Genomic DNA, 14515 nt, shown 5'->3' with positions numbered 1-14515 from the left:
ATTTTATATATTTATTTGAGAGTGAGCGAGTGCACAAGCAGTGGGGAGGGGCAGAGGGACAGAGAACAGCAGACTCCCCACTGAGCAGGGAGCCTGACTGGGCTCTATCCCAGGATTCTGGGTTCATGACCCCAGGTGCCCCAGAGCCTAGTTTCTATCCAAACAAGCTCCATGTTCAGCCTCAGCATATTTTGTTGTTGTTGTTGTTGTTTATTTCTTTTCAGTGTAACAGAATTCATTGTTTATGCACCACACCCAGTGCTCCATGCAATACGTGCCCTCCTTAATACCCATCACCTGGCTTGCCCAACCTCCCACCCCCCCCGCCCCTTCAAAACCCTCAGGTTGTTTTTCAGAGTCCATAGTCTCTCATGGTTCACCTCCCCTTCCAATTTCCCTCAACTCCCTTCTCCTCTCCATCTCCCCATGTCCTCTGTGTTATTTGTTATACTCCACAAATAAGTGAAACCATATGATAATTGACTCTCCTTGACTTATTTAACTCAGCATGATCTCTTCCAGTCCTGTCCACGTTGTTACAAAAGTTGGGTATTCATCCTTTCTGATGGAGGCATAATACTCCATAGTGTATATGGACCCCATCTTCCTTATCCATTCGTCCATTGAAGGGCATCTTGGTTCTTTCCACAGTTTGGCGACCGTGGCCATTCTCAGTGTATTTTTAATTTATGAAACCCCTTGCTTCACCTCTGCATATCAATCCAACTTCTTTCCTTATAGTAGCAAAGAGAGGGTCTTGATCTCTAGAGTGTACGTCTCAATATTTCTTTCCTTGTTCCTCTGATTATTCTTTCCCTATCAATTCCAATTTCTTCCTGCCTACAGGACTTGTCTCTTTGGCTTTCAACTACTTTCTGTTCTCTACCATTGTAAAAATATTCTGCGAAAGCCTTTTCCTCTCCACTCCTGCTTGCTATCCCGTCTTTCATATCATACCGTTGAAGCATTACACAGTGATCACCTCTGTTTTCTGGCTCCCCATTTCCTTAGGAGGAGAGAAATCTCTTGCCTCTTTACTCTCTACCAGGTACAAGGGGCTATGAAGGTCCTAAATGTAAGGTGCTCTGTGAGCATCACCAGACCTGAGGATGGGGGGAGGGTGGGAGCTGAGCCATAAATGGGACCTAATGGGGGAGGGGTTGGCCATAAGGGGAAGGATGTTCCAGATACAGGAAACCACGTGTAGAGTCACTGGGAGGTGAGAGATCATGGAACATCCAAGGACTAGAAGGAGTCTGTGCTGTAGACTGAATGTTTGTATATTGAAACTTAATCCTCAAAGTAATGGTATGCAAAGATGGTTAGTTCAAAAGGATGGAGCCCTCATGAATGGGGTTAGGATTCTTGTAAGAGAGATCTCAGACAGCTCCCTTGTCCCTTCTGCCATGTGAGGACACAGCAAGAAGACAGGCTGGTTGGCTGTGAAACAGGAGGCAGGCTTTCCCCAGATGCTAAGTCCTGGTGGCTTGATTTTGGAACTCCCAGCCTTTAGAACTGGGAGGAATATTTGAGTTGCTTAAAATCCACCTGGTCTTTGGTATTGTGCTGTAACAGCCTGAACTGACTAAGACACCCTGAGTTGGAAGAAATTCTGCCTTAAGACTGTAGGATCAACTTTTGTCCAAGAGTTTCTAGCCTGCCAGCCTCCAACAGGTTTCAGAGTTGCTCGCCTCCCTCAATAATGTGAGCCAATTCTTCAATTCTTTGAAATATTATCCCTCCTTTTAAGTATGTATGTATGTATATGAAATCTCCTACTGGTTCTGTTTCTCTGAAGAACTCTAAGGCAGGTAGTAAGGTTGGGTAAGAAGACTGGATTACATATGGCCTTCTAATTTATGGTAAGGACTTTAGCTCTAAGTTTTAGGTGAGAAGCTAATGGGGGATTTTGAGCTGAAGCATGACATGATCTCATATTTTAAAGACTCATTCTGGGGGTGCCTAGGTGGCTCAGTCAGTTAAGTGTCCAACTCCTGATCTCAGCTCAGGTCTTAATCTCAGAGTCCTGAGTTCAAGCTCCACATTGGGCTCCACACTGGGCTCCACACTGGGCATAGAGCCTATTTTAACAATTTTTGTGTTTTTAATGAAGAATTATTTGGGCTGCTGCACGTGGGGGGGGGGGGAACAGGAGGTGATGGCGGCAGGGGGTAGGTAATAAGAGGTGATAAGATTCTGGACATATTCTCAAGGTAGAGCAAACAGAACTGCTTTTGTAATGAATGGGGAAGGAGTCAAGGATGACACTAAGTTTTTTGGCCTGAGCAACTGGAATAATGGGGTTTGGAATAGGTTTGGGACACCCGCTCAGTTTCAGAAATCATGGAGTGAAAGGCCTGTTGGTCATACCTGCAGAGACATCAAGAAGGTGATTGCTTATGTGTGTGGCATTCAGAGGGGAGATTCAGGCTGGATATGTGGGAATGATGACCGATATTGAATGTTATGTGCCAGAGCTTAGAGGATTTGGGTGAGCTGAAGGATAAAGGTGAGCCGGGGGAAGGAGGCAGGTGTAATTCTAGGTTTTTAGCTTGGACACTTGGTAGTCTCTGTCAGGGAACACGGAGGGTCTAGAGAAGATGCTAGATTTTGTGTGTATTGTTTTTTTTTTTTTTTTTTTTTTAAAGATTTTATTTATTTATTTGACAGAGAGAAATCACAAGTAGATGGAGAGGCAGGCAGAGAGAGAGAGAGGGAAGCAGGCTCCCTGCTGAGCAGAGAGCCCGATGCGGGACTCGATCCCAGGACCCTGAGATCATGACCTGAGCCGAAGGCAGCGGCTTAACCCACTGAGCCACCCAGGCGCCCTGTGTGTATTGTTTATAAGACATTTATGTAATTGGAAATGGAGATAGTGGAGGAGATCATACAGTCTAATTAAATCCTTTTACAGATGAGGAAATGGAGGTTCCAGCATGGCTAGCTTGAATTAGAGTGCCCAGTGCTCTTTTGGCCATACCAGTCCACTTGTAATTATAGGGAAGACTGTGAAAGTAAAAGGCACATCTCTCTCTATCCCTAGATTGTCTAGTCATCCCTATACCAATTAAAAAGAAAAAAAAAAAGAAAGAAATGAAAGAGAAAAAATAAAAAAACTTGAGAGGTCAGTTTGGATCTATGGTCAAGTGGGAATTCATATGTATTTTGGGGAAGGGTGTGATGTCCAGGGCAGATCAAGACTATCCCAGTATTTTCAGGCTCAGCATTTTAATTTCAGGATACTTTAGACTGTTGTGATATTGGGCCATTCCAGGCTAGACTTTTTTCAGGTAGAATACTTGGGTATCCGCATGTAACATTTTGTTTCACTTTAAAGTAATTCCTAGATCAACGAGCTTTAGTCAGAGATTATCATTGGCTAATATTGGAATATTGTTTGAATACCAAGAAAAGCTTGGGTAAAAGGAAGTAGAGAGGGTTTAGGGTGATAGTTCAAATCTCCAAGAAGTCCCCTGATGCTGGAATAGTGAGGTCAGCAAACTTGCATTCATTTTTCTTTCATTTATATAATTTTTAAAAAAAGATTTTATTTATTTGACAGAGATCACAAGTAGGCAGAGAGGCAGGCAGAGAGAGAGAGAGGAGGAAGCAGGCTTCCTGCTGAGCAGAGAGCCCGATGCGGGGCTCGATCCCAGGACCCTGAGATCATGACCTGAGCCGAAGGCAGAGGCTTCACCCACTGAGCCACCCACGAGCCCCTCATTTATATAATTTTATTTCTTTTCAGTGTTCCAAAATTCATCGTTTATGCACCACACCCAGTGCCTCATCTTGACCTCTGAGTAGCTGTGTGATTTAAGGTTAAATTTGTTGAATCTCTTTGGGCTATAAAATGGGAAGAACGATGTCTACCACACAGAATTCTTCAAGGGAGACAATCACCCAGCCTGGGAGAGGAAGCTCTTCATAATTGCCCCCTTCCCCACAGCAAAATCCTTATTAGTTATTCACGCACTAGCCAAGCTGGTGTTGAGGACCTACTAAGAGTCAGTTTTAACCCTTTGCCTGGACCTGATTCCTCACTCTTTCTAATCCTCATTTCCATTAAAAAGCAGGTATCTGGCAAGAGAGACTCTGTGGCTTGGGGATAGGGATGGGGAAGAGTGTTTTTGAAGGCAAGCCTGGGAGTATTCTCTAAGGGGCTGGGGAAGGCCAGTGAGTCCTAGTCATCCCATGGCGAGGCTCCCAGGGTGATATCGAGGGCTCAGGAAGGTTTTATGGTGTGTCCAGTGAGGGCTGGTTCCTTGCCAACAGTCAGAATTTCCCTACCCCACAAAAGAGAAAACCATCTGACATCAAGTTCTTAGTTTAGTACCACAGAGTACCATGAGTTGACAATTAGAGAAGTCTTTCCTGTTTACCCCAAGACATGGTAAGCCTCTTTGATTTTGATGTGACTCTCAGAGGTAGCCCTATTGATGGCTGAGAAGAATTTTCCCACTAAATTGTGGAGACGTGGGTTCAGAGTTAGAATTCATTCACTCAAATAACAGTTAAAAGTTTTCAGACCTAGAGTCACAGCAGTAATTGCCTGATGTTAGTGAATCAGAGCAAGCTTTTTTTTTGGAAGCAGGGCAGAGAATAAAAGCCCTGAACCTCTACAGCATTCATTAACCTCTCAGCAGAGCTGGGGCTCCAGCCTCTAAGATTTTCTGGGGAAGAATCTCCCTGGGGGAACTTCAACAGTGCCTTCAACATCGCCTGCTACACAGAATTGCTGGAGAATTAAATGGCAAACTGTGCTAGCATGTGGTTAATGTTCCTAAAAGGGACCAAGTCCCACTCTGTCAACATACTATCCAAATAATACTTACTTCTAGTCATGGTTAATGCCAGACCCCACCAAAGTGTTAATTTCAGACAAGTGTGTTAAGAGCTGAACATGTTTACTGTGAGAAGAGGAAAGTTATCTGTATATTTGGGGCCTTGGTTATCTTCCTGAAGTGTTTGCTGAAGATGTTCTCCTCGCTTACTTCATTGTTCTGCTTGGCAAGCTGGACAGGAATCACTTAATGAAAAGAACAAAGATGACTTCTAAGCGGACTTTATGAGACTCTCTGCCCTCTACTGTGAGTCTCTGCTAACAGGACAGGGTTGAGGCAAATCTATGAATTCTGGGGTTATTCACAAATTCTCTAACAGAGTGCTCCCACAGTACAACCCATGGGTGGAGAAGAATCTCAAATTATTTTATTTAAATGTAACAGTGTTGGGGCACCTGGGTGGCTCAGTCATTAAGCATCTGCCTTCAGTTCGGGTCATGATCCCAGAGTCCTGGGATCGAGTCCCGCATCGGGCTCTCTGCTCCGTGAGAAGCCTGCTTCTCCCTCTCCCACTCCCCTCCCCCTGCTTGTGTTCCCTCTCTCGTTGTGTCTCTCTGTCAAGTAAATAAAATCTTAAAAATAAAGAAATGTAACAACGTTTTTGAAGGCAGGTATTCCTGACTCAGATATCCACTGAATGTAGAATGCAGTCTGACAGCAATTGCATTTGGATTCTCTGTATCAAGAAGGAATCTGATAGGTAGGGAGAAATTTATTGCAGGAATACCTGCTGTGAAATTCTCTCATTATAGAATCTCAGGTATAACCTTCCTAAGCAGATTATCCTATGATCCTTCTAATCCGCAGCGGCACTGATGAGATGACTTAAGTCAAGTCTTGAGACTTAAAATATATGTTACAAGTTTTGAGACCTAGAGTCTCATGCTGAGTCTCATGAAGAGACCTTCATGCTGACAGCCTAAAACAAAATCCCGGAACCCTGTAGAGTATTCATTAAGCTGTCGGCAGAGCTGGGGCTCCAACCTCTAAGGTTCTTCTGGGCTCCTGCTCCCTACAGGAATTTCAACAATGCCTTCAACTTCACCTGCTACACAGAATTCCTGGAGGTAAATCAATAAATATTAAATATTAAATAAATATGTTTCTGTATAGAAACAGAATTAAGATCTTTAACCCTGAAGTTTATGTACCTAATGTGACCCATTTACTCTATTTCACAAGGGTGAGTATTCTGATTTATATGTTTTCTGAGTATGGACCTTCTGACACAAGGACCAAAGTTCTCTCATTTGTGTATGTGTCTAATACCATCTTGGAAAATTTTTTCTTCAATAGAAATTCAGCAAGCCTGCTTAGTTTTTCCATTTATAGGTCAGATCTTAAATTCTCATCACACTGAGCATCAATCATATCCGAGAAATTTCTGGGTATTAAAAAAAAAGACCTTTGATTACATAATCCATTTTCCTTTCATTTGAAGGTTAGGGAAAGTTCTGTTCAAGATGAAAAGATGGAGACAAAAGTTTAAATCTGTTTATTGTTGCCACCGTGGGTACATTCTCCTAATTCTCTGCCTCAAATCCCAATGATGCTTTTATACTTGCAACACGCGTGGATCTCTAGTTTCCTTGAGATGAAATGTTTGGCTTTGGAATGTCAGACATCTTTCAGGAAACAGAGTGGTAATGTGTAAGATGAAATGTTTCAGTGACATTTCTTACATCACATGAAACTCACTGGGAAATGCCAGTAGATACAGTCCTTCATTGTATTTAGAGAGCCTGAAGTTTTTGTTTTTATGGAGACTAGAAAAGGAAATGTGAATTATATAAAATTTAAGTACAATTAGAAATAAAAATATATCTTATACATTTATAGTACAAATTTTGCAAAGACTTCACAAGGCACGAAATCTTAGAAATTATAAAATTATTTTTGTTCCTTTTCTCCATTTTCTATAAGGTCAATTCCTAAGATACTCCCCTCTTTGTATTATATGAAATCAGCTTTCACCTTAAGGACAAGTGATAATAAATGAGGACCTACAGGGCCTCAAAAGATGATACTGAAGAAGAAAAGTTAATTAGGAAAAGCAGAAGTCTAAGCATTCGTTTAAGTTCTGATTAGTATTAGATCAAATCAACTTAACCCTTGTAAGTCAGTTCTATTTATTTTTAGCTAATGTATGAAAAAGAATGTAAGTTATGCTACTTAAATATAATGATGTTTTGGAAAGCTGGTATTTTTGAAGATACGTATTTACATCAACTAAATGTGGAATGTAGTCAGTGTAGGACTTACTGTCCTTTAGTTTTATATCCAATAACTGCATCAAACCTAACATTGATCTTTCGTTTTAAATATGCCAGGAAACGCTCCGGAAGGATCCTAAAAAAAGGGGAAAAAAAAAAGGGAGTACATGAAAATAATTAGGAAATTAACATTAAGTGCATTTGTAAAATATCTCTTCTTTTAAAATACTTACATTTATCATGTATCATCATTTTTTTGTATAAGAAAAAGAACTTTAGTTACATTCTATATATGAGGCAGCTACATGTCATGTATAAATCAGATACTGGACTATAATCACATACAAACAGAGGAAGGAGGAATAGGCACGTATAAGATGGAAACTATTTTGGGGCACCTGGGGGGCTCAGTGGGTTAAGCCTCTGCCTTCAGCTCAGGTCATGATCTCAGGGTCCTAGGATCAAGCCCCGCATCGGGCTCCCTGCTCAGCGGGGAGCCTGCCCCCCCCACCAACTGTCTGCTTCCTCCCTCCCCTGCCACTGCCTGCCTCTCTGCCTACTTGTGATCTTCCTCTCTGTCAAACAAAAAAAAAAAGGAAAAAAAAAAGGAAACTATTTGTTGGACTCTCTTTCTTCCTTTCTCTTTCTACTTTCTTTCTTTCTCTCTTTAAGAATAAGGAAGTTTTTTGGATATTTCTTAAAAAAAACCCGACTTCAGTCTTATTGCCCTAGTCCCCACTTAACAATGGGTATTTGTAAAGTCTCCCCATTACAGCGCTGTTTTCTCATCTATCCACTATGGAAATGCCTGTAGGATGGAGCTTTCCATCCTATGGTCTCTGGAGAGCCTCAGATGAGGACTCCTATAAGCCTTGTCTAAACACCAAAGGCATGATTTGTCTCTTGCTCCCCTTCACTACTATTTTCTCACAGATTTAAGTGCTGCATGATAGCTAACCTAAGACTGAGAAGGAAGACATTACCACATTCACAGCAGGGTCTGTTATCAGTAATTTCTCAACCCACAGAGATAGTACATATCTGTAATCTATAGTTTGGGTGTATCCTTTACCATGTATTATATTAAATAAGATTAGTTTTAAGATTAGGAGTTTTAACTCTGAGTCACTCCTCTAAGATCTTTCCAATTCAATCCATTTCTTTCTTCTTCTTTTTTTTTAAGATTTTATTTATCTATCTATTTGTCGTAAAGAGAGAGAGAGAGAGCACAAGCAGGCAGAGTGGCAGGCAGAGGCAGAGAGAGAAGCAGGCTCTGCCTGAGCAAGGTGCCTGATGTGGAACTTGATCCTATGACCCTGGGATCATGACCTGAGCCGAAGGCAGTGGTTTAACTGACTGAATCACCTAGGCATCCCTAAATCCATTTCTTTTTCAAAAAGAAAAGGAAGGAGGCTTCAACTCCTTTAGGGTAGCAGTGACTTGAAATACTTAATTTTTGAAACAGATACACACCTGTGTTTCTCAGAAGATCTGAGAGAGGAGGTGCCTAGAACTGAGGAATTGAGAGGCTAAAGTCTTTTAAAATAAGAAACATGATGTTGTAAAGGACGTGAGAACAGAACTAATTTTATACTTTATAATTCAAAATATTATTAAAATGTTCCACTGAGAGACTGAGGGAGAACTACTAAATGAAAATGCAGATAAAGCACTTGGTTTTGAGCATAATGCTGAACAAGTTATTTAACTTGTGAGTTTAAATTTCCCATGGGAAAATGGAAAAATTAACGCCTGCTCTACAGTGTTCTTGTGAAGAATCAATGTGTTAATCTAAAATGCTTTAAACATTTTTTTTGTTTATGACGGACATATAGTAGGTCTAATTTTTTCCCCTTCCCACCCTATACTGCAGGTTTGGGGCCAAACTACTGCAATAAAGCAAATATTACAATAAAGCAGGTCAAATGAATTTTTTGGTTTCCCAGTACATATAAAAATTATGTTTACACTATAGTATAGTCTATTAAGTATGCAATAGCATTATGTCTAAAAAAGTCTATAGACCTTAATTAAAAAATACTTTATTGCTAAAGCATGCTAACCATCATCTGAGCTTTCAGTGATCTGTAATCACCGATTACAGTGATCGGTGATTACAGATCACTGTAAATATAGTTGTGAAAAAGTGTGAAATAGTTCAGGAGTTATCAAAATGTGACAGAGACAGGAAGTCAGCAAATGGTGTTGGAAAAATGACACTGGTAGAGTTGCTTGATACAGGGTTACCACGAACCTTCGGTTTGTAAAAACACAGTATCTGAGAGTACAGTGAGATGGAGGGCAATAGAATGAGATATGCCAGTACTTAAGAATATTGAGGAATTCATCCCATTCCAGTAAGACTGAGAGAATCTAAACAGAATATGTAAGTCGCCATAACTATAGTTGACCTTGCACAACACACATGTGCTTTGATACTCCAAAAACTTAACTACTAAAAGCCTACTGTTGACCAGAAGGAAGCCTTATTGAGAAGCTAAACAGTTAATAACACATTTACATGTTATATGTATTATACACTATATTATATTATCTTCCCCCTTCCTTATACTATATTCTTACAATAAAGTAAACTAAAGAAAATGTTACTAAGAAAACCATAAGGAAGAGAAAATACATTTACAATACTGTGCTGTAACAACAACAAAAAATCCATCTCTGAACCCCTGCATTTCAAAGCCATGCTGTACAGGATCAGCTGAATATACAGACATCTGACCAGATGGCATTGAAAAAGGCCTGGCAACTGAGCACCAAAGTTTGATTCAGTCAGAGAAAAATCAGGGCAATGCTAATAACAGTGTTAATTATAATAATAATAGCTGTATATAACATTTACTGAGTATTTACAATATACTAAATACTTTAAATGCATCATTTTATTTATTTCTCACGATCCTATACTGTCTTACTATCTCCATGTGGCAGATGAAGACAATGAGCTTCTAAGAAGTTCAACAATTTGGGATGCCTAGGTGGCTCACTTGGTTAAGAGTCTGCCTTTGGCTGAGGTCATAATCCCAGGTCATAATCCTGGGATTGAGTCCCACATTGGGCTCTGCTCAGCATGGAGCCTGGTTCTTCCTCTGCCCCTCCCCCACTCATGCCTGTGCACACACACACACTCTCTCTCTGACAAGTAAATAAAACCTTAAAAAAAAAACCGGAAGTTAAACAACTCATTTTGTGTTCATGTGGTGAACAAGTCATAAACACAGCTTCCTCTAACTCCAAAGCACAATATTTGAGTCTCTATAGTAATGGTCTAGGAAATAGAATTAATTTATTAAATCAACAAACATTTTGGTGCCCCCTCCATATGTCCATCAGCTCTTCAAAGTAAAGGGGTTACACACAGTGATGAAAACAGGTGACCTTCCTTCCCTCATAGACTTACATTCTAAAGGACTATAGTCACTGAGTGCTTACTTACGAAATGTAACAAAAATAATGCTAAATACATCACAGGTTTTAACCTGGTTATTCCCAGGAGATCCTTGAGTTTTACCACCTAAACTTCTAAGGGATGTACAACTATAGCTCCTTGCAGAAGAGGCTAAAAAGCCCGACATGTGTCATGTATGCTTTTGATCTCTTGAAATTTTTTCAGTTCCGAGGTCAAGTCATTCTCAAAGTACAATCTTGAACCAACTGCCTGTCACAGTTGCCTGTTAAAATACAGATGTCTGGGTCCCAACCAAAATATCCTATATTAAATCCTTTAGAGGTCAGATCCAAAGCATCTATTTTTAAAAATTATCTTCCCAGGGTGCCTAGGTGGCTCAAGTCAGTTAAGTGACTACCTTCGGCTCAGGTCATGATCTCAGGGTCAGGAGATCGAGCCCCATGTCGAGCTCCCTGCTCACGTGGAACCTACTTCTCCCTCTCCTCCCTGCCTGTGCTCTCTCCCCCTATCTCTCTCACTTTCTCTCAAATAAATAAATAAAATCTTCAAAAAAAAATTATTTTCCCAAGCGATCCTGATATCCCACTATGTTGCAGAAGCCCAACTGTAGGAACAGAGAACAAGAAGCTGGCTGGCTGGTTTCCTTCTTTCCTTCCTTCCCTCTTCTAACCTAAGTCACCTCTTCACATTCCCCTCATGACCTGGACCAGCCTCACTGCTACACAGTGTTCCCATGTGAGTAATGAGGCAATGTGCTATCAGGAAGGTAAGTTAAGCCAGTGCGTTCCAATCTTGGCTGTACGTCAGAATCACTTGGAAAGTTGTATCTCTCAGAGACCAGCCCACAATCCAGGTCAATTACATCAGTCGTGGGGAGCAGCTCCCAGGCCTTAGTATTTTGGAAACTCCCAAGCGAATTCCAACATGACCAAAGCTGAGCACTACTGCCCTAAAGAAATGCTTCTCAAATTTGAATATGCATTCAAATCAGCTGTGGATCCTACAGGAATGCAAACTCTGACTCAGGATATCCAGAGATTCTGTTTTTCTAACAAACCCCCAGGTGATGCTGATGCCACTGGTCCATGCAAGTAGTAAAGCTCAAGGATCTTTAAAATTATAAAATGTATTTAACAATTCCTATCCCTCAGTGTGACTTTGCACAAAATAAGAGCTTGATGATTATCTTTGTGTATTTAGATGAATACCTAAAACCTAACTATGGTCTCTTCTAATATTGTTGTTCTAGGATTCCATCATGTAATAATGCTGAAAAACTATACTTCTCTATAGTCATTCATCCAAGAGACAAGACTTTCAGAAATATACACCTTTCATTCTCTAGAAAGAAAACTTAAAAACTTGTGGAAATTATTGAGTTCATTTACTCAACTGCTATACAAACGCTGCTTTAAGGATTAACAAACGTGGTTTTAGAAACTGATGTGGATTGGGATGCCTGGGTGGCCCAGCTGGTTAAGTGTCTGCCTTTGGCTCAGGTCAAGATCCCAGGGTCCTGGTACTGAGTCCCACACCAGGCTCTCTGGTCAGAGGGGAGTCTATTTCTCCTTCTGCTCCCCCTGCTTGTGCTCTCTTTCTCTCTTTGACAAATAAAAATCTTTAAGAAAAAACAACTGATAGACATTGAAACTTAACTTTTTAAAAAAAAACTTAACTCCATTTAATTGTACTTTATCAAATGTCTGGTTTAAATCTAAATACAAATATGTAATACATAAATCTTCTAATGGTGATAACTGTAAATGTCACTTACTTTTCCACCACTGTTAAAAAGCTTATTGAAGATGGAATAAAAATCATTTTCTCCTCAGTCAGGATCCCATTCATCAGCCTGTCTACCACTTCCTCAGGTTCCAGGGTGGGTCCCAAACTGAAATCAGAAGCAGTCGTCAGCAAAAAAACATTTCACAGAAGCACCTACTTTAGTTAGGTGCTAAACAAAGAAGTTAGATTACCAAAGGAATCATAACGTAACAGCCTTGTAGCATCTGGCCCGTTAGAAGTGCTCAAAAATAGTAGCTGCTTTAGCATGAATATTAACAACATCCACTTATTTGGTGCTTATCATGTACTATGCACTGTGCTAAACACGCTTCAGGTCCTCTCACTGAAGTTTGCAACAACCTGTGACGGAGAGACTACAGTTCCTATTTTGCAAATTAGAATTACGTAAGAAACCAGGAGTCAAAAATAACTGAACTGGATTAGGACTGACAAATTCACTTCTAAATCTTTAGAAGTTTTGGAGCACCCGGGTAGCTCAGTCAATCAGGTGTCTGCGCCTTCAGCTCAGGTCATGGTCCCAGAGTCCTGGGAGGGAGCTCGACCTCGGTGGGCTCCCTGCTCAGCAGGAAGTCTGCTTCTCCCTCTTCTTCTCTCTCTCCTCCTGCATGTGCTCTCTTTCTCTCTCCCCCTCTCAAATAAATAAATGAAATCTTAAAATGAATCTTTAGAAATATTGGGGGAAAAGCCAGATATCATTATACAAGTTTTATTATATACCAAGACTCATCAGCAAACAATTTCTAAAGTGTCAGAGAAAATTAAAATATAAAAATGTGCCTGGCTTCTAGTATCCAAAATCTATAAAGAATTATCAAACTGAAAGCCCAAAGAATAAATAATCCAATCAAGAAGTGGGCAGAAGATAGAACAGACATTTTGCAAAGATGACATCCAGATGGCCAACAGACACATGAAGAAGTGCTCAACATCACTCATCCTCAGGGAAATACAAATCAAAACCACAATGAGATACCACCTCACACCATTCAGAATGGCTAAAATTAACAAGTCAGGAAACGACAGATGCTGGCAAGGATGTGGAGACAGGAGAATCTTACTACCCTGTTGGTGGGAATGCAAGCTGGTGCAGCCACTCTGGAAAACAGCATGAAGGGTCCTCAAAAAGTTGAAAAGAGAGCTACCCTACAACCCAGCATTTGCACTACTGGATATTTACCCCCAAAATACAAATGTAGTGATCCAAAGGGACACCTGCACCCCAATGTTCATAGCAGCAATGTCCACAATAGCCAAACTATGATGTCTATAGTTTGATGTCCATCAACAGATGAATGGATAAAGAAGATGTGGTATATATACAAAATGGAATATTATGCAGCCACAAAAAATGAAGTCTTGCCATTTGCAAGAGCCAAGATGTCTATCAACAGATGAATGGATAAAGAAGATGTGGTATATATACACAACAGAATATTATGAGGCCATAAAAAATGAAGCTTTGCCATTTGCAACAACATGGATGGAAGTAGAGTGTATTACACTAAGCAAAACAAGTCAATCAGAGAAAGACAATTACATGACCTCACTGATATGTGGAATTTAGGAAAGTGGAATTTAGGAAATTTAGGCAGAGGATCATAGGGGAAGAGAGGGAAAAATGAAACAAGATGAAAACAGAGAGGGAGACAAACCATAAGGGACTCTTAATCTTAGGAAACAAACTGAGGGTTGCTGGAGGGGAGAGGGGTGGAGGGATGGGTTAAATGGGTGATAGACACTGGGGAGGGCATGTATTGTAATGAGCACTGGATATTATATAAGACTGATAAATCACAGACCTGTACCCCTGACACAAATAATATATGTTAATTAACTGAATCTAAATTAAAAATAAAATAAATATATTTTTAAAAACAAAACGAAAAATGTGCCCAGCTCTAGGTCCTTCATCTCCATAGGGAGCCCTTATATTTACTAAGCCTTGATTTAGTTTTCAGCCTTATTACTTAGTTCCGTATTGCATCCTCACTGTATAATCACGCTGGCATACTAACTATGGAGTAGCAGGAGGTCTCCAAAAGGTGGCCTTTGCCATCTGCATGTTAGATCATGTGCACTTAGGATGGTGTTATGCAAGAATTGGCCCTCAGTTTTTAAAATTTTGGTGGTGACTTAGAAAAAAAGATATATAATTAATTACACTCATGAAATCTGCCAACATCACCAAACTATTTGAGTAACATTCTGGGGAGGCAGATTTTTAA

General features: G+C 40.3%; 1 protein-coding gene across 1 annotated transcript in view; it reads right to left on the bottom strand.

Annotated features, from left to right (window-relative positions):
- Window positions 1-6324: 6324 nt before the first annotated feature.
- Window positions 6325-14515, bottom strand: part of HSD17B11 (hydroxysteroid 17-beta dehydrogenase 11) — a 38005-nt gene continuing 29814 nt past the window's right edge. Inside the window, exons 6-7 of the mRNA XM_059173308.1 lie at window positions 12259-12375; window positions 6325-7193 (exon numbers count right to left, since the gene is read on the bottom strand). Of these exons, the coding sequence (XP_059029291.1) occupies window positions 7103-7193; window positions 12259-12375 (208 nt within the window). The 3' untranslated portion in view covers window positions 6325-7102. The remainder of the gene's footprint in view (window positions 7194-12258; window positions 12376-14515) is intronic.

Source organism: Mustela lutreola, chromosome 1 (genome assembly GCF_030435805.1).
Source record: "Mustela lutreola isolate mMusLut2 chromosome 1, mMusLut2.pri, whole genome shotgun sequence".
Lineage (NCBI taxonomy): Eukaryota > Metazoa > Chordata > Mammalia > Carnivora > Mustelidae > Mustela > Mustela lutreola.
The sequence above is the reverse complement of the archived record's forward strand: the minus strand, read 5'-3'. Positions and strand labels throughout refer to the sequence as shown.